The following is a 20093-nucleotide window of genomic DNA, read 5'->3' as shown; positions in this document are numbered from 1 at the left end:
TCTCCAAACATCCAGTCCACCACCCTGGTGGGAGAAAGTGACTGCAAGAGTCAGTAAGGACAAGGGGACAGTTCAAAAACAGCCAAACAGCCTCTGCACAACAGGATTTTGCATATGAAGACAGCATTGAACACATGGCAGAATGTATAGTTCTGTGTACATTCTACAATGCAGTAGAATATCATAGACTTTAAATACTCAGGGCTCTGTACTGTATGTCTAACCTAAGGTGTGCAGCTGGAGTGACAGCAGAAAACTACACAGAACTGCTTACCTGCAGCAGGCAGTGTCCTCAGTTCCACTCAAAGTGAGATAAGCTCCTTAAGAAGTCTGCCGCTCCAGTTTCCTAGAGCTTCTATCTTGTGCGATAAATTGGATAGGGAAGCAGTTTCTAAACTAAAACTCTTCAGAGCTTTAAGAAAGCTTACAGAGACAAGCAGGACAGCTTCTCAGAGACCAGGAGCATTGCTGGCTGGTCACTAGCAACTAAGAAAAGTGTTTGCTTACACTCAATTCAAACACCACCTGTCAAAAGGGAGCAGGAGACCTTAAATGATCTGAAGTCAACACGTTTTGTTGTTTGTAACATCTTTAATATCAGTAATGTGGAAAGTGACACCTCAGTGCACAACAGCACAGAGACTACAGTTTTGGAGGTTCTCTCATTTCAGACACAGAAAGGAAACACGAGGAAGAACATGCAAGCGAGAACAATGATCAGCTCTAGATACATGATGAGGTTTGGTCCAAAAAACATTGAAACAATTAATCCAATTACTGCAAACAGCTTCTCCGAGTAAGGTTAAGATACCGCATTTGTAGTGTTTCCATTGTGCTTTCCTTCAGCGAACCAGTGGAGCCTGCTTGAGTGAGATGAGAACTGAACGCATGCGGGACACATCTTTTGCCTGCTTACTAGATTTGGGATTAAAGTCACAGAGCTGAGCCACACGTTCCCACTCAGTGCCCGGAAAAACATCTTCTGCATCATTCACAAAGGCTTCTTCAGCTGCCCTAAAAGCAATGCAATGCACCTTGTGTTAATGCCCCAGCACATAAGGCATTCCTTCCCTCTTACAGGATGCAGTTTTTCTCAGCATGTTTCATAAGAAATGTGACCTGACAGCTGCTTGTGGACATTATGGCTACTTAAGCTCCCACTGCCCCAACCCTGGAGATGAAAGTAGGTTGCAGTAATATGCTATGCACAAGCAGTGCAGAGGATTGCTGTGTAAAATGTTGGAATACAGGTGTTTGGTTTTAAGAATAGTTACTGAGTCTTTGTTTAAGGAGTCACCACAAACTGCCAGGAAGTAAGGTACTCCTATGTAGGCATTTTATTTATGGAGAAATGCCCAAGTCTTAACTAGTTAAGCCTCTGCCACTTGATGGCTTATATTGGACACTTGCCAACTGGAAATTTACAACTCCCTGCAAGCATGTCTTAAAACAGATTCCATTTGAGGAACTAAATCAGCCCCAAGGCCTACAGGCCATCATAAAACTATCTGCTGATGATTTCCAATGCTGTAGTGAAGCAGCATGAATCAAAAGGAATTTAAGTCACGGATCCCAGGCTTGCGGGTCCTATAGGCTGAAGTGTATCTTGGCAGAGGGAATGTCTCATTTGAGGTCAGCTCACAGGATAAACACATTTCCCCTGCTCTCACCCTAAGGAAGATTTGTACATTACATAGAGATTAGAGCCAGTGGCTTCCCAGCTGTATCCTTTTGGCACTGCTATGCTGCCAACAGCATTGCTTCATTGCAGGGGTAACACTCCAGCATCTAGTTTACATGAACTGTGGGGCCCTGGTAGCTGCCTGAGTGCAAGAGCAGTAAGCATCAAGAGATCAAACCAAATCCATCTACTCCAACAAGCAGTACAGAAAAAGCAGTGAAGATGACTCTCCCATGAGGGTTCAGCACTGTTCACAGGGATGATAAGGTTACAGACACCACTGAAGACAAGGGTCACTACAACACTGCTACTTTATGTGACATGACAGTTTTAAGGGGCAGTGAAGATTTTTTTACTTAACTGTTCTAGGCTGTAGCAAGGATGATTTATGTTTGTGCTTAAAGGTGAAGAGAAGAAAAGAAACAAGGAGAGAAAGTTTAAGTCAGATATAGAAGATGAGAATGAGTTTAATGCAGATGATCAGCTGGCATGCACTAGTAGCTTAGCCAATTTCAGGAAACAGGCTGCCAATTTTATTATGCAGCACTTAGACTGCACATTTGCATTGGATATACAAAAATAAATGTTTTATTGGCAAAATTTGTCAAAATCCACTCCAGGACACTTCAGAAAAGTCAGACACCACCTGTAAATCCATCATTTCACAAGTCTTGGTTTATATCCACCTACAGTTAGGTAATTAATTCCACACTGGACCTTCAATATTACTGCACTCATAGCCACGAGTGAGCCACCATGGCTCACGAATACACCTTCTAAAGGTGTCACTTTAGAATCTGTGATATGGCCATCTTTCAATTCAAGTCTACAAATTAAGGGAAGAAATCAAAACACATGAACAAGCCAATGAACATTGCAATCCTTCAGCCCCATGGAAACTAGCATAAGCACTGGGGCTTGAAAGCCATGGCTGTGCTCTCACTGATCCATTAGGATGGCAAAATGTCTACACAGAGCTACTCCAAAGTGTTCTCCCAGCAGCTAATGCTGATTTTTCAAATATCAGCTCCTTGCACTTTTCATCTGTTCTCTAACAGCATCCTCTATCTATATGCACACTCCTCTTCTACCCCAATTTATAGCAGGTGATTCCTTTCTAACTTCCTTGGCTTACAGAGATTTATGTGCAAGCATTGCTTGAATATTTTTCTGGTTATGTAGGCAAATGAGTAGAGACCAGGAGCTCAATACCTGTTACAAAGAATGCAGAGTTAAACGTTGTGCTTCTCTGGGGAAGGGACTAGAACTAAACGCAGCACCCATTTGAGACTGCAGACACTAACCCACATACCCAGCAAAGCATCTGGCTAAGCAGTGTTCACTGGCCTGGAGACAACCATAAACACCTACATCTAAAGATTACTGAGGTCATTACAAAATTCCAGTAGTATGTATACCTTATGACTTAATCTGAAAGTGCAGCATGCTGCACAGCATATGGGATCCTTACAGGAAAACTGTACTTAATACTGCAGATCAGAGTCAGTCCAAAAAGTAAAGGCTATGAACTTATGTTAGCTTATACTGCCCTGAAATATTCAGAAGTCACCCTCAGACATTCAGCACTATCTCTGATCCTCCTCATGACCTAGTTGACTAGCAAACAGAATTAGTAGTTAAGCAACATACACATAACCAATCAGGTCAGCGAAGGGTTGTTTGTAGAAAGCTTCATCTGCCACCCTAGGTAGCAAGTAGTCCAAACAGGCAGGCAAGCAGGCAGGAGAAAAGAGATAAGGATGAGAAGTACAGAACACAGCAGAAGGCCGTTTTAACAAGCATGTTAACCTTTTATCACCTAGACTTACTGTAACACGAAAGCAGCTACCACATGGAATGTACCAATTAAGCCATTAACTCAAAAAGGGGCTTTGCTGTATCTTAGAAGTTGGGACCAGCCAGCTTAGGGCTACAGTCCCACTTGTTAGCATTAAGCTATTTTCAGTGGATAGAAACTACCATTAGGAGAGAGATCTCACCAGGCTGATCAGAATGCCAAACACTCCTTCTGCCCAACATTTGCTATGGGGGTATCATGAGCTCTGGCCACCAGCTAGAAGAATGCTAATCCTATTTGTTTCTTGGCCTTACCAAACGACTGTACCTCAGTGAATGGAAGTGTCAAATCCATAATTCTGTAGTTAGTGTAGGCCTCCCTTCTTCCTTTAGTAAGAAGGAGAGTCCACCTAGGACTCTACCTACTCAAGATAAACCTGCTGGCCATTTTGGTAAGAAAAATGGTGTTTCAAAAAAAAAAGTTCAGCTTGAAGTCTGTGGGTTCCCAAAGTATGAAGCAGCTCTGATGATTACCTGGACAGAATGACACTGGCAGCCCTAGGTCCGAAATAGAGATCTAAGTGCTATTCAGTCAGTATTACTGCATTTACTTTTACATAGCTTCAAGTCAAAATTCCACAGGGAACCTCTTAAGAGAGTCTAAGAGCTTATTAGACGAGCAGCCAAGTCATTAGCTTCTGCCCCAGGGCCCATAATTAGACAATTCAAACCCAACATAGACACAGTCAGCATTTAGTTCTTCACTAGGAGACCTGATTCAGGTTATTTCTCCAGCACTTCCAAAAGGCGTGGCCAAAGGTTTTAAGATACCTAATGAATAACTTGTTCAAAAAGACTAACCAGGAGGCCAATTCCATGTGTTCTAAAGACAGTAAGCAAGCTTGCTAGCCTCAGCATAGGCTAATTACAATCACTGACAACCTGTGCAGCTAGGAATGTGCTAACAGGTGGGTAGACTAAGTTTTTCTGGCCACATTCAAATTTTGTGTCTTCAGGAGTCTTCAGTAATTCCAGTTCCTTATCTTAATGCTTTCTCTTGCTATTCTTGGACACTTACTCTGGATTCTAAGAAAACTTAAAAAGATAGTCTGCCACTGGAGACACATCTCTTAGGAAAGGTTACTCTAATGATCTGAAGGACTAGTGCCTTAGGACATACTAGAAGTATTCTAACCTCTCTCCCACATTATTTTCATATCCAGAACCATAACTCTTCAGATGGCTGGAGAAACCTTACCTGTTGCTGGCTTTTGTTTTCTGGAGCTTTTCATCTTGCCTAGCATACCACTCTTCCAACTCCTTTATTGCTTTCGCTTTCCATTCTGCTTCCTGCTTTCGTGAGTTCGCATCTGAAGTTTAAGAATTGATTTGTCAGTCACGTTTGTTCCAGCTAGATCTTGCTTACATTTCAGCTGATGGCTCAGGGTGTGCTCTAGTGCAGATGGTTCCTTGATCTACTCAGATATGGGTTGGGAGATTTCCTGATTTAGGCCGTGAGAACTCTAACCACCACGCACATTCAGAACATGTCTGCACTGCATGATTAGGACAGTTCAGTTTAGGATAAGCATTTGTGGACTAATGCAGATCCAGTAATTCTGTTGGACTGCAAACAGTTCAAAACCAGGAACAGTCAACTGGCTATGCTAGTGTAGAAGAAAGCTCCGTAGAGCCTCTGTGCTTGGACAAAGCAAGGGAGCCTGGAACTCAGCATGCTTTTACACCCACTGTACGGTTCAGGACAAGCTCATTTGCTGTTACTAGCCCAGAAGAGGTGTAAGAGGGTCAGCTCTATCCAGAATCACATTGTACAGAAGGTTCGGAACTAACAGTTTCAGGCAAAGCCTCCTCCTTAATATAAGTGAAAAGCATACCAGTTTGCAGGGTCTTAGAAGCTGTCCACAGGTAGGTATCACTGCCTCCGACACCTATATTTAGTTTAGGTTTTTGCCCATTAATTTAGCTGTTAGGTTAAGATCCATGTGACAGCAGATGGCTTCAGCAAGTACAAAATGAGCAATCTTTATCCTCTGAAAAAACTGCTGATGGCTGCAGTATTTATTCACCCTTTTCTGCTTATAAAAGCTGTTCATTTTCTGTAAGGTTATTTGTAAGTAAAGGGCAGGCCACATGAATACTCTTAAGGTTCAGAGAGCCACTTGCTTGCTGACTCCCACATTAATATTAAGGCAGCTTACTGGAAAACTCACCAGACTTGATCTTAAACCCAAGAAGCATATTAAATTCCCAAGAGCCAGAAGCTATGGTTGAGAATTTTGCTTCTTAAGAAGCTGCCACTGAGTTACTCGCAAGCAAGAGCACCACTGCAACAAACACCCTCCTTACCAAGTTGCTCCAGGCGCTCCTTTTGCTCCTCTCTCCACTTACGGATACTCTCCGGTTCTGACTGCTGTTGATCTACTTGGGATATGGCAGCACAGGAGTCTGTTAGACCATCACTCTCCTTAAAGGGAATGAACAGTAATGTTATTTATACATGATGACTGAATATTTCAGATAACTGCCTACAAACTACATAAAAACAGACTATTTGAACTGAGCACTTAACACATTCATCTGATGTTAAACCACATTACCACTATTGATATGAAAAACATCTTGCCACAAATTACAGCAGGATTGAAGAAAATTAATAGAGGACTGCCTCTGGCAATCAGGGATCAAACACACACTCAAGCTGACTGGGAAGTCAAGCTGTGCCAGAGCTCTACACCTGAGGAAAGCAGAAGACAATGCAGCTGTAGGCCTAGAGATCCTCCAGTTCATTTCACCTTAAATATTTACTGTGATAGTAATTTTTTTGAATGGTTTTATGAATAGCAGTTTAAAACATTCTCTGTAACTTACTTGTCCACAGACATCTGCAAACTTAACTGGTATTAGAAGCCAATGTATCTTAAAGACATTATGGAATTTAAATACTGTATGCACCTTAGAACACAAGAAGCATTTTGACATTTAAGCATCAAAACAGTGATTACTAGCATACTTTTTACTATACAATAGCCCAAAGACTTGCAATGAATAGGGCTTTTATTAACACACCTGATTCAATGTATCTTAAAGACATTACAGAATTTAAATACTGTATTGATATGGAGAAATAGTGTGAAATGGGGACAATGGACATCGATTGTGATTGTATATGTCTGCCCAGGAATGTGGGTATGGTGACTGGTCATGGGTGCGGTGTCTGGTCACACAGGCACACAGCTTTGAGGAGACTCCTACAGTTTTGAGGAGACGCCTGCCCTTCTTCCTCTAACAAAAGGGGCTATTTTAAAAAAGAATGAGAAAAGGATGAGAGATATTCCAATGCTATCTAGAGGGAGGGAGTGCTAAGTCTCCTTGCTGAAGAAGATCGGATGGTCACAAGAACATGAATCACCTACAGACCTGCAAGACCACCACATTCCAGGCAAAGGACTGATAAGCTAATTAACATACGAAGCGAGAGTAAGCGGGTTTAGGTAACCAATATGTACAGGCGTTAATTGAATATTCATTTGTTTTATTGTATAAATGTGAGATGGTTCGTCACTTCGGGCATGCACGCTTGTGGAGGAGCGATCCCCCGTGCATCTGCGTGCAATAAACATACCTACTTTATAACTTCGAGTTATAGAGTCTAATTCCGCACGTCAGTATGCACCTTAGAACACAAGAAGCATTTTGACATTTAAGCATCAAAACAGTGATTACTAGCATACTTTATACTATATAATAGCCCAAAGACTTGCAATGAATAGGGCTTTTATTAACACACCTGATTCACAAAGCTAATGAATATAGCGCTCTTTTCCACAGAGGATACTCCAGCAACTTTTATTGGTTCACCCTACTCTCAACAAACCTAAGAACCAGCACTCATGACAGTACCAGACAGATTGCAGCTAATAACAGATTTGGCTGTGTCTTGTCCCTCTTTGGACCTCCTGTAGCCCTCAGTGAAGGAATAATGCAAAGAGAAGGAGCTAGGCTGGTGCCAGAGCACCAGACTTCACATTCAATCCAAAACAAAATAAATTGGCCAGCTGCAGAGCCAAACTTGTTACAGGTAGCTAAAATAAAAGTTACATACAGCCCATTCAGTCTGTTTGTCCTCATTAAGAGGAAGGTCTATCAACCAAAGCAGTCTGTCACTTAGAATTGCAAACACAAAATCAAGATTATTTCATCTGCCTTCAGTTGTATAAGGAAGCACAAAGGGCCAGTAAAATACAGTTTTCCCTCAACCTCAGCAATGGTGAGGATATAAAAATGTTAGCAGCAGTGACAGCTGTTTGTGTCTCCACAAAGCTCAGTGTTCACTTAAAATTCTATAGAGAAGTAGCTCATATGCTGCCCCCTTCAAGAATTCATTTAATCAGGGCTATCCCAGCCAACTCTGCTACCAGATTGCCTTAGCCACACTCTGGAAAACTCATTTACAATACAGTGATTGCCTTAGTATGCCTCATTCTTCTATGATGCTAATAAAGTGAGTATCTCCTTTTGTCATTACCATCGCTGACTAACATGCTTTCATAGTGATTGAGCTATTCAGCCAGCAGCTTAATTCCAGCAACTTTAAGTCACTAAGAAGTGTATAATGTTTTCAGTCAGCTCTTTGTAAGACCAGTCTTGATAAGACAACCAGGACACATGAATTGTCCTTAAAGAACAAGTAATCCAGAAAACTCTGCTTTAAACTAGATAGTCAGAGCACACTTTCAGCTTATTAGGCAGTGTCAAGTCAATGTTAAGTCATACCATGGAGTCTGTCAGTCTGCTTACAGTGGTTATGTCCTATTAAGCCGTAATTCAAAATGGACTGCTGCTTTAAGCTACCTCTAAATTCAGAGGAGGAGCATATTAAAAGTATTAACAGCTTTATGAGATGAACTATCAGAATACAAGTTCCTCTTTAGAGATGGAAGCATATTAGAGACAAGAAATGGGAAGTATTAAGTCTAGATGAATTAGAGTTCTCAGTAGAACAGCACATTCCAAGTACCAAATACTTCTATCTTACCTGATAGAAATCTCCATTAAACATTTCATCAGCAGCACCTGTAAAGAAGGGACCGTAATTTAGCCATTTGAGAAGAGACAGAACAACCAGATTTACTGGTTTCAGTAACTTGTATGGAAAGCTTTGCTAGCATACCTAATGTGGAAGTTATGCCAATGAGGGTTATTTGATACCCTGCAAAGTCACTTCCTTATGTCTGCATTTTTCCAGTTAGGCACAAGAAACCAAGTGAGTCATTATTCTGCACAACCAGTGATACAAGGTCATTTCTTCATCATCAGCTCATGCTTCAGACTACAAAAACAGCAAAGCTGTTACTGCTGAGAAGCTACAGTCAATGTTCTGAAAGTTCTCCCACTTTCTCCTCCCTGTTTTAGAAGCTGAATTCTAAAGAACTGTTCAGAAGTTACGAAGCATGACTCTCACTGTTTTAGTCTCTACCTGGAAGATTAACAATCCTGCAGCCAACGCTTAGTAATTCTTATCCTAGTTTGGTTACCTCCTAATTCCTAATCAGCTCGAGGGATACAGCTAACATCCCTAGCAAAGTCACCTTTCTGCTACCTCCTGTGATGACACGCTTGATAGCTTCCTACTTCAGCTGCAGCATTATTCCCTCTACACTGGCAGTAGAACCTCAGGAACAGGATCAGCTAGGAAACTTTGACACAGAACCCTAATGTTTCATCTTATTGAAACACAGCCACAGAGATACACGTCAGTTGTAAGACAAACACTTGAGTCTGTGAAACTGTCTACATCTCCAGATTATGCAAAACACACTACGAGTTTCAAAAATTACTAAATCACAGCAAGGCATCTCTCTGAACAGTCCTACATAACATCCATCTGCATGATATAACAAGTCATGTGGCTACCTGTGTCTCACCCATAATGCTACCATGGATAAACTTATCACACAGAAGTGCTTCTGCCATGTTAATACACTCTGGTACTGTCTCTTCTTTAACTACAAAGTTACCCAATAGTAAGCACAAAATCAAGTTATTTTGCACCACCACCTTAAATAAGATAGTCAACGACCTAAACCTAAGAGCACTATGCTGCTGTATCCTCTATTTCTTTGTGGCTATGTATACTACAGTTTCACACTAGTAGCATTAAATGGCAAAGGAGTATGAAGAGCTTCTTATGTAACAGGGAACTAGGCAAGAATTATTAACTCCTTAACCCTTCCCTGAGCCCTGAATAACCATCCCTAACTCTGTTAGCTAGAGGACTGTAAAGTCATCAGTTCAAACATGGTAAAGTTGGAGGATACCAGTTTCCAAGAAAACAGTTACTGACTTCAGTAGGGGAAGACTCGAGTAGTGGGACTTTTACTGACTGCTTCAGAATGTTTTTGACTTAAGAAATTAAGTATTTACTAGACAGATGTTTCCAGAGCAGAAAATTAAAATGCAAGTCCTTCCAGCTCTCTAGAAGCATGCAGATGAGAAAGGAATTGTGCAACTGATCTCTGGACATTAATCCTATCTCAGGAAGTCTACCTAGAGCTTCACAAGAGTCAGTTTATGGCAAGTAGAAGGCAAGAGCACATAATAAGTAGTGTCTGGTCCAGGAATTAAGAGGTTCCTTCAACCTGCTGATAGCTAAAAAATTTCAACCTATAGACAGCAATTAGGAAAAAAAATAGCTTTTCAGTTATAAGAACCTAGTATTTTATAACTGGACTCCTATGTCTGAACATGATAGCTACTTTGTCTAACTGCTACTCCTCTGCAAGTCACAGGAGCCAAAAAGTGGTTTGAGAGGCATGTGAAGCTAACAGCATCTGTCTGCTTCACAGCAGCTATGCTGCACATCACTTAACACCAACCTGGAAGCTCCTTCAAAGCAGACTTTTGCAGAGATCACCGCACATACACTGACGTGGGCAGTTCCAACTACAATTAACTTCTACTAAACAGGTTTACAAAGAGTTTACGAAGACTACAGACAACAAGAGTAAGCGTGTTTTCTTTGATTGTCCTTCATTCTAAGCCCATATGCACTACAGACACACTGCAGCTGTTCACCTTGTTTTGACAGGGCTGGAATTAAAGTTAAGCCAGGGTCTCTTAACTCATACTGACATTAACAGCTTGAGTAAGCCAGCTGCCCACTCTGTTTACCAGTCCTGATTTCAGCTGGGATAGAGTCAATTTTCTCAGCTGGTGCAGTGCTGTGTTTCGAATTTGGTGTTAAAACAGTGCTGATAATACGGAGGTTTTGGTTGTTGCTAGGTAATGTTTATACTCAGTCAAGGACTTTTCAGTTTCTCTCCCTGCAAGAGGGCTGGAGGGGCACAAGAAACTGGGAGGGGACACAGCCAGCACAGGTGATCCAAACTAGCTAAAGAGATATTCCATACCATGGGACATCATGCTGAGTATATATAACCTGGGGGAAGGAGGAAGCAGGGGGACGTTCAGAGTGATGGTGTTTGTCTTCCCAAGTAACCATTACGCATCGTGGAGCCCTGCTTTGCTCGAGATGGCTCAACACCTGCCTGCCCATGGGAAGCAGTGAATGAATTCCTTGTTTTGCTTTGCTTGCGCATGTGGCTTTTGCTTTACCTACTGAACTGTATTCATCTCAATGCATGAGTTTCTTAACTTTTACTCTTCTGATCCTCTCCCCCATCCCACTGGGGGGTGGCGACTGAGTGGCTGCCTGAGCCTTAGTCACTAGCCAGGGTTAAACCACACCACTAGTCTGGAAAAGCAGAGAGCAATTCACATACACACACACAAAAGTCTGTCTCCCTGTTCTTCCCTTCAAAACTTACTAGTCTTGAAGATTCTTCCAAGAACTGTGTCTTGTTAGACAAAAAAAACATTTATTAAGGTCTTCAGTACTCAGGCTGGTAGTTTGTTCAGGTAAAAGGAACAACATTCTTGCTCAGGGCTGCAGCTAAGACAAAACATCTGTGTGTCTTTGGGCTGCTTCTACATAGAAGCAGCCACTAACTGGCACAGAGCTAAGTGTTTCCAGAGGGCCCCCAGGTCAGAAGTATTAAAACTATTAAAACACACCTCCCATCTGTTTTGAACTCCCTAGAACTTGTGATTAAGTTGCAGAGTCAGCATGCTGACTAAGCATACTGCAAGCAGAAGAGGAAATGGCACTGTACCAGCATGCTATTTATTATATGCCAATACAAGTATGCTATCTGGAACAAGACCAATAGTCAAACACTCTCTCACGTCAACTCCCCAGTCTCAGTGTTCGTATAATGCAGCATTAAGTCTAGAAAAACTATCAGCTTGCCAGCCTTCGTATCAGTAATCAGTGCTAGCTGTGTTATCAGATTTCTTTGTCCACAGAAACATGTCATTTCATACCTGACTGTCCACAGAAAAAGCCCAAGTAGTGTTACTGCTATCATAATCTTTTCATTGCCCATGGACAATGACAGCTCTCTACCAGCTTCAGAGTCCATTCAATCCTACCACAGTATTGCATCCTGAAGCACCTGAAGTTAACATTGCACATCTAAAACTATTTTAGGTAGTAATGATCTGTATTACTCTATGTTTGCTTCTGAACTTGATAAAGCTTTATTTCTAAGGATACTGTTGCAAAGAACATGTCCAAACATCTACAGTTCTGTAACATGTGCTGACAATAGGGTAATAATGAACTTCCACATAGCAACCCAGATAGTTTTTACAGTCTAGAAGGGTTCAGAGAGGATAAGCCATGTCAGCTACCTTGCATTCACAGAAGAGAAAAAACAGCCAAGCTTGCCAGAAACAGACAGCTAGAATCACTGCCCTCCACATGTACTATAGCTTACAAAAGAATAGGCTGGGTACCCTGAAGATAAATACAACAGTTTTGTCACTTCTGTCCTACAAGTCACATACGGGTTCAGATGCTTATCACAGTGATGATCAACTGCTCTGAAGACAATTACTTGCATAAATACCAGACTCAGTACTACTTGGCATAAAAGGAAGTCTGCTTAGTCTTGTTCACTTGCCTCTCTGAGGTCTTACTCTCAATGCAAAAGACAGCTATCAGAACAGTCAGAGGCAGGAATTTATAGAGGTAGCTCTTCTGACACAAGTCCAACCATTTCCTAACACATGGATTAATTCCTCCTCAGGTCTTCCTATCCAGCTATGCTTTGGCCAATACCCTCATAAGGAAAAATGAACTTCAGTATCACCACACATAAAAGTACTTTTATGAGCTACTTTCAGCATCTCTTTTAAACAATATGTACTGCTTCACTGCTACTTTGAGTGAATCAGTAGCTATAGCTCCAGCAAGAAAAGCCCATAATCAAGTTTAATACATTCCAGCATAACATCAAGTAACTTCACCGCTCAAGGGCTACTTTCCCATCCTTTTTCTTTTGGGCCCAGATCATGCTTCCCCTTCACCTACCTCTCATCCATAAGAGGATGAGAAAGAAGAATCTTCTCTGAAGCTTTCGTTTAGGTAGTTATCCAAGAAACTGAGAAGAAATAGTTTTTCCAGCCATAACTCAATTTCATGCCAGTATGCAAAGCAAAGCAAGCAGGTCAGGAAGGCTGCTTCCTTCCTGTGTTTTAGTTCTAACCTGCCGTTGTAACAAAACCCATTGAAGTGCACTCTTTTTCAATATAATCACTAGGCTAGTACCAGGTCATACCTTCCTCTCTCTCCAATAATGCTGCACCATAAAAGCTTCTGTAACTTCCCAACCGATGCAGCATCCTCTTGGTAAACAGAAAAATATGTTTTCCTGTGATGAGCTTGATGATAATGCAGTATCAACATGTGACAGCAAATACAAGTTAAACAGATACCACCTATTTATATCTTTCTCAGTACTACCTCATGGTGCTCTGAGGCCTCAAGATACTGACTAAATAGCAAAACCCAGAACAATGGTTTTTCAAATGACCAAGAAAAGATATTGATAGTCACAAACAAGTAACTTTCCCTCTCTAGTGCTAACCAGAGAGACAGGAGGAAACAATTCTTTCCCAAAATAATTTTCAAGCAATGATATTCAGTCCCTGAAAGGCTATTAAATGTGGTTTATGGACAAATGACTGAACCCAATTAAGCCTCTTAATTGCTACAGGGTCATGAGCCTCTTCAGATGGAGAAACAACATTCATTCAAGTTCACACAAAAATGACAGAGCCTGAAGCAGTGAAGGCAATGTTTGAGGCTAGACAGCTTACATTAAACTTTTATGTATATCCATGTTAACACATGACTGCTTGTCTTCGAATGTAATCCTCTGTAAGAAGCTACTTGACAAGCTGTCACAAGGTTTTTATATTGACATACAGGTTCTAGAAGCCATACACTTGGTCCTGAACTCACAGTCTCCTGGTCAAAGGATGTAGCAAGTGAACTGCTATAACCTGAAGACCTAGTACTGTCAGATTGGAGAGAATTGAAGAATTTGACTGTTAATAAATGCACGCATTTATTTATCACTGAACAGGAAATATCATAGAAGACCAAGTTTGTAACAACTCAGCAACAGCACTGTATTACTTGACTTATACAGTACTTCCTATTTTCTGAAGCAGTGATGATACTTCATCTGTCAAGGGAAATAAAGTTAATTTTCACATGCCCAGGAAGCTTGAACAGGAGATATATATATATATTTAAGAAATAAATGGCCTACTGGTTCAGGCTGGTATTCCAACTGGCAGCATGAAGCACTGCTGAGTGAGACACATGAGCCTGGCAACATTCTGCCATTCTCCCCATACTCACTCAGTATCTACCATTACTACATTTAACAGAAATATAAACCAGTATCAGTTTCCTGATACTGATATTAACAGTTCATACTACTGATATACATACACATATTTGTCTAATTCTTTTTTAGGAGGCTGCAATTTGAAAAAACATTTGTTATATGAGACACCATGTTTCTTACAAGTGTGGTTCAAGAAGTTGGTGACTGCTTCTCACAATATCTGAAGATTTTCAAATTTCAGTTGTGAGGCTGCCCAAGTTAGGACTTTTGGCCCAGTGTTTAGAAAGAAAACTTATCCAACAGACCTGTAAATAAGGAGTTCAAAAAGGCTGCAGTTAAAAGTAGTAAATCCACAAACCCCTGATCACAATGCTTAAAGGATTTACATTAGAATTTGTGTCAGTTCAAGGAGAAATTTGCATTCACCTATTTAACTTAATTACAAAACAGTTTAATAAACTAATATGCTCTATAGACTAGAGCTGTTTGATTTTGTTGTTAGGATATTGATCAGATTATAAGAAATCTCTAACGAATGGCAACAGAATTCATCAGATCATTTGTCACCGTGGTTGAACCAGTACATTTTGCACTGCTGCAGTCCACACTTTTTCACAAGGAGGGAGTTACAGGTGCCAACAGTCAACAAATTAATGTTCTGTTACAAAATGGGACCCCTGAAGGTTTGCAAGAACAATCTGCTATGCCTGTTTAACAGGCCAGAGCATAAATGCTATTCCAGTGCATACAAGAAAGCAGAATGACATACAGATGACACACCTAGACTTCACAGATCCTTAGATCATCAAATTACCATATTCATTATTTTATGACCCTCTTTCTAGAGAAAGTTCTCCAATAACACTTTTACATTCCATGACAAGTGAACTTCCATGACTTGAGAAAAAAAAACACTCTTGAAAAGCAGCTTAAGAACTACTTTTACATATTAAGCCAATCTATATCTATTTAACAAGTTGATTTTTCAATAAGGAATCACTCTACAATACCCACATTGCATATGGACCTAGCTGCACACACCATGAGAAAGGCCAATGTCAGAACTTTCTCCAAAGAATTTAGTCCTAAAACAGTTACTTTACTGTTCCAGAGCCTGTTTGGAATGTAAAGACTATGTAAGGCATAATGTTTGTCTAAGGCTTCTGAAAGTAAGAGGGGAAGTGTCCACTATGTCTGTTTCTGCACTATACATAGAATACAGAAGTCACATTATGTCCGATATCAAAACAGGACAGTGTTCTGATAACAATTATCCTAATGTTCTAGTGCTTCAGCAAGATACTCCCCTGTAAACACCCTTTTTACAGGAAATACATTGTCCCTACGTTTTGAACTTTATGAATGAGTTGACTCTAAGGGCTGTGCTACCACTAAAAAAGCACTGAAAGCAGCAGGTCTCCATTACTCAGTCTATCTAGTTGGGCTTTATTCCAAGAGATACCATGAACCTCTATCCTCATACATAAGATATGCTAGTAACTTCAGAAATCAGGCTGCATAATGAAGACTTAATTCTAAAGATGTTCCCACAGTAAACCAGGAAGCAAAGTTCTTCAGACTAAGCTGCATAAGAGCAGCATCTTCCTGACATGACAAAGGAACTTTACATGAGAGCAGATACATTCCTGTGGACTCAGTGACAAGCGAAGTCTTCTGAGACTGCTGCAACATCAGTTAGGTGCAGCAGCATCCTACATTCACACCTTTCCTCCTAGACTTCAGCTAAAAACCCTAAACCTTTTGTAATCAGAAGCATTCCTCAAGGGCTGCTTTAGCCACCGTTAGACTAACTGAAAACACACTAACATCTAGCCCAGGGGTCCTCACACTTTTTAACCAGGGGCCGGCGCGGATGCAGTGGCAGGCAGCCATCTGCGGCTGCTTGGTTTCCCCCCCCAGCCCCGGCGGGGGGGGCAAGGGGGTCTGTAAATACCGGGGGCCGGATTGAGGACCCTGGGGGGCCGTACCCAGCCCGCGGGCTGTAGTTTGAGGGCCCCTGGTATAGATCCATACACGTAGCCACCACTCCTCTGGATGCAACAGTGTGTTCTGCAGTGCCAGTTTTCTCATCTTGAGTACAAAGGTTACCAAGGAACAAAGGCTAGAGGCTTAGCAAGATTAAACATTAGCTCAACTGCTAGAATACTACGATCACTGCATGTGAAGGCGGCAACACAAGTGGCAGAACACAAGACACTGCCTTATCCTGCTTCCAGTGGCAGATGTAAGCCACAGGCACCGAATCTGAGGGAGCCGGGGTAACCCGCACACGGCAGGGCGGCCCGAGGCGGCCCAGAGGGCACGACCACCCCGGGACCCGCGGCGGGTGCCGGGGGCGGATGGCCGAGGCGAGGGGCCCGCCAGCACCGCCCCCTCCCGGCCACGGCGCCGCCGAGGGAGAAGGGAAGCTGCGGAGCCCCGCCGGGCCGGGACCTCTCTCCTCCCTGCACCGCCCCGCACCACCCCACCCGCCGGCCCCCGCCGCCCGCACCGAAGTAGAGGCCCTCCGGAGCCTGCAGCACGGCCGGCACCTCGCCGCTCTCCAGTATGCTGTAGCCCTCGTCGTTCTCGATGCCCGCGATCTCGTTCTCCTGCTGCGCCAGGAAAGCGGCGGCAGGATCCTCCTCGGCGCCGTCCAGCACCCCGTTATCGGCGGCGGCCGCCGGCTGGGCACTGAATTGCTGCTGATCGGCCATCGGGACGAAAAACGAGGCGGCCGGAACGCGAGCGGCTGCGACTCCTGCGTCGGCGCTGAGGAGAGGCGCGGAAAAGGAAGGGCTTGTGCCGGCACCGCCCCGAGGAACAGCCAATCAGCGGGCGGCGGAGGCGGGGCTAACGGAACTTTCCGCGCGATGCCGCGGGCTCGAGCCAATCAGCGCCAGGAGCGGCGGCGGCGGCGGGGGAGCGTGGCGCGCCGCCGGGCCGCTGTTGTGGGGCCGCGGTCGTGGCCGGGCCGTCCCGGGCCGTTCCGCTCCTCTCGGCCCCCAGCCCAGGCGGCCCGCGGCGGAGCCGGGCCCGCGGCCTGCACCTGTAGGCGGCGAGGCCGTGGGGCCCGGCCTTGGGGCCTTAGCCGCGGGCACGCAGCGCCCGACCTGGCAGGCCCGGTCGGCGCTGACCGGCCTCTGCTCCCGCGTCAGGCAGCGACCGACATTTGGTCTGCGGCGGGGCCTGACTCTCCGTTGCGTTTCTGTCAGACCACCCCGCAGGGGGAGGCTGTGCTGGCTTCGTGCCACAGGACCGGAGCAGGAGCTGCAGCGCAGACGGGATACTGGTGCCGTGTAAACACCAGTGCCAACAGAACATCGAGCCATGGGCATCTTGGAGACAAATCCCAACTCGCAGATTAAAGTCAATAGACACATCAGTCGTTTTATGTTGTGATTCTGCATATCTCCTGTCTGGTGTTAGGAAGCCTGAAATAGTGTCATTTCAAGTACCTTGTGTTGCATTAACCTTATATTGACAAAAGTATGCATGTCAAAGGCAGTGATTTCCAATACAACTCTCATGACAAAAGTTACTCTGATCAGTTTCTATATCTGGTTTATCATACAGATTTTCAAATAGTTTACTGGCACAACAGAGAGTAAGGGGAAGGAAAAAATAATGATGTAGAAAGAAGGAAATTATGCTGGCAGCGCTTAAGCTAGCGCAGTTCCTGCAAGAGGTATTTGGTAAACTCCATTGCCTTTCTGTGTGTACGTTTCTTGGTATATTACAGGTATGCTATCCAGGTTTTATGTTATAATCCCATTCCAATATGTTTAAGAAGGTGGCCAAATTCAGAAAAAAGTGTAGCTCTGCACGTCAGTTGTTTCCTGTGCTAAATTAACAGTGGGAGATAAACTGCACATTGAGCTACACTTTTTTTCCTTACTGTCAAGATCATTTCCTAGGGAAAAAAGAGCAAGCACACTCATGCTGTATGACAGAAAGCTCCCTTCACTTCAGTTATCAATTAAAACAGGCCTGCTTTCTCCTGTGAAAACTCAGAATCTGGCATGACAGGACACTAGACCTCCCTGAATTCCATCTTCTAGGAGAAACAGGAAGATTATTTATTTTAAATAATGTTTCCAGTCTGGTTTTGAGTATTCTTCACAGACAAAGACTGCATAACCTCTCCAGACAACCTGTTAGAGTGTTTGACCACCCTCATTGTTTCCTTGTGTTCAGATTGAATTTCGGTTTTGTTTGTTTTGTTTTCAGTTTGTGTCTACTGGCTGCTGTCCTGCCACTGGCATTACTGAAAAGAGCCTGGTTCCCTCATCTTCATTTTCTCCCATCAAGCATTTATACACATTGATAAGAACCCCATGACCCATCACTTCTCCAAGCTAAACAGTCCCAGCTTTCTGACTTTCCTTATAAGAAAGCTGCTTCAGTCCCCTAATGGTCTTTGTAGTCCTGCCTTGGACTCTCTGCAGTATGTCCATGTCTTTCTTGCACTGTGCACCCAAAACTGGATTCAGCGCTCCAGATGGGCTGAATACAGAGGAAGGATCACTTCCCTTGACATGCTGGCAATGGTCTTCCTAATGCAGCCCAGGATGCTGTTGGCTGCCTTCATCATGAGGGCGTATTGCTCATGGATTGTCAGTTTCTTGACCCCAAGGTCCTGCTTTGCAGAGCTATGCTCCAGCTGCTCAGCCCACAGCATGTACCGACACCTGGAGTTATTCTTGCCCCAGTGCTAGACTTTGCTCTTCCTGTTGTTGAACTTCATGAGATTCCTCTTCGCTGATATCAAGGTCCCTCTGAATGGCAGCCCAACCCTCTGGTGTAATAGCCGCTCTTCCCAGTTTTGTATGATTGTGAACTTGCTGAAGTACCATTCTGCCCCATTCTCCAGCATTAATGAAGAAGTGAAACAATATTGTCCCCATTGTCAATCCCTGAGGTATACTGCTAGTGACTTGCTTCCAACTCGACTTTGTGCCACCTACCAGAACCTCTGAGACTGGTTGTTCAGCCAGTTTTCAATTGACCTCACTGTCCATGTTTATCTAATCCATACTTTGCCAGCTTGCCTATTAAGATGTTGTGGAAGACAGTGTTAAAAGACTTAGTTAAGTGTCCTGGTTTAGGCTGGGATAGAGTTAATTTTCTTAGTAGCTGGTGCAGCGCTGTGTGTTTCAGATTTGGTGTGAGAATGATACTGATAGGACACTGATGTGTTTAGTTGCTGCTGGGTGATGTTTATACTCAGTCAAGGACTTCTCAGTTTCTCAGGCCCTGCCAGCCAGAGGGCTGGGGGGGCACGGGGAGCTGGGAGGGGACACAGCCAGGACAGCTGTCCCGAACTAGCCAAAAGTATATCCCATAACATGGGACATCATGCTGAGTATATGAACTGGGGGAAGAAGAAGGAATGTGGGGACATCCAACATTATAGCGTTTGTTTTTCCAAGTAACCGTTATGTGTGATGGAGCCCTGCTTTGCTGGGGATGGCTGAGCACCTGCCTGCCCATGGGAAGCAGTAAATGAATTCCTTGATTTGCTTTGCTTGTGCTTTTGCTTTACCTATCAAATTGTTCTTATCTCAACCCTTGAGTTTTACATTCCTTCCCGATCCTCCTCCCCATCCCTCTGGGTGAGGGGGGAGTGAGCAAGTGACTGCGTGGTGCTGGGTTGTCATCTGGGGTTAAACCATAACATAAAGCCAAGGTAAACAACATCCCACTGCTTTCCACTCATCCAACAAGCTAATCAGCTCACTGTGGAAAGTTATCAGGTTGGTTAGCATGACTTCCCCTTCGTAAATTCATGCTGACTACTCCTGATCACTTTCTTGTCCTTCCTGAGATCGGAA

General features: G+C 43.4%; 1 protein-coding gene across 3 annotated transcripts; it reads right to left on the bottom strand.

The window, feature by feature from the left end:
* Nucleotides 1–571: 571 nt before the first annotated feature.
* Nucleotides 572–17050, bottom strand: CLTA (clathrin light chain A). Of its 3 annotated transcripts, XM_056325205.1 has the most exons (7): nt 16772–17050; nt 8535–8572; nt 5846–5963; nt 4737–4848; nt 3332–3385; nt 2043–2078; nt 572–1014 (listed from the first exon to the last, which is right to left on the bottom strand). In XM_056325205.1, exons 1-7 carry the CDS (start codon nt 16974–16976, stop codon nt 843–845), a joined length of 735 nt encoding a protein of 244 aa, XP_056181180.1. In that variant the 5' UTR covers nt 16977–17050; the 3' UTR covers nt 572–842. The 3 variants fall into 3 exon arrangements, with proteins under 3 accessions (XP_056181180.1, XP_056181181.1, XP_056181182.1); XM_056325206.1 differs by lacking the exon at nt 2043–2078; XM_056325207.1 differs by lacking the exons at nt 2043–2078; nt 3332–3385 and having other exon boundaries at nt 16772–17048.
* Between the last annotated feature and the right edge of the window lie 3043 nt (nt 17051–20093).

The sequence above is a fragment of the Falco biarmicus genome, chromosome Z (genome assembly GCF_023638135.1).
Source record: "Falco biarmicus isolate bFalBia1 chromosome Z, bFalBia1.pri, whole genome shotgun sequence".
NCBI lineage: Eukaryota > Metazoa > Chordata > Aves > Falconiformes > Falconidae > Falco > Falco biarmicus.
This window is presented reverse-complemented; position numbering and strand designations above follow the sequence as displayed.

What these genes read in the sequence shown, in the direction of transcription:
- CLTA (XM_056325205.1), bottom strand. Translation starts at nt 16,976, where the DNA reads ATGGCCGATCAGCAGCAATTCAGTGCCCAGCCGGCGGCCGCCGCCGAT. An exon ending in TTAATGGAGATTTCTATCAG is followed by an intron (nt 5,964 to 8,534) that starts GTAAGATAGAAG and finishes ATTCCCTTTAAG; the next exon opens with GAGAGTGATGGTCTAACAGA. An exon ending in GCTGACCTGATTGGTTATGT is followed by an intron (nt 2,079 to 3,331) that starts GTATGTTGCTTA and finishes TTCACCTTTAAG; the next exon opens with CACAAACATAAATCATCCTT.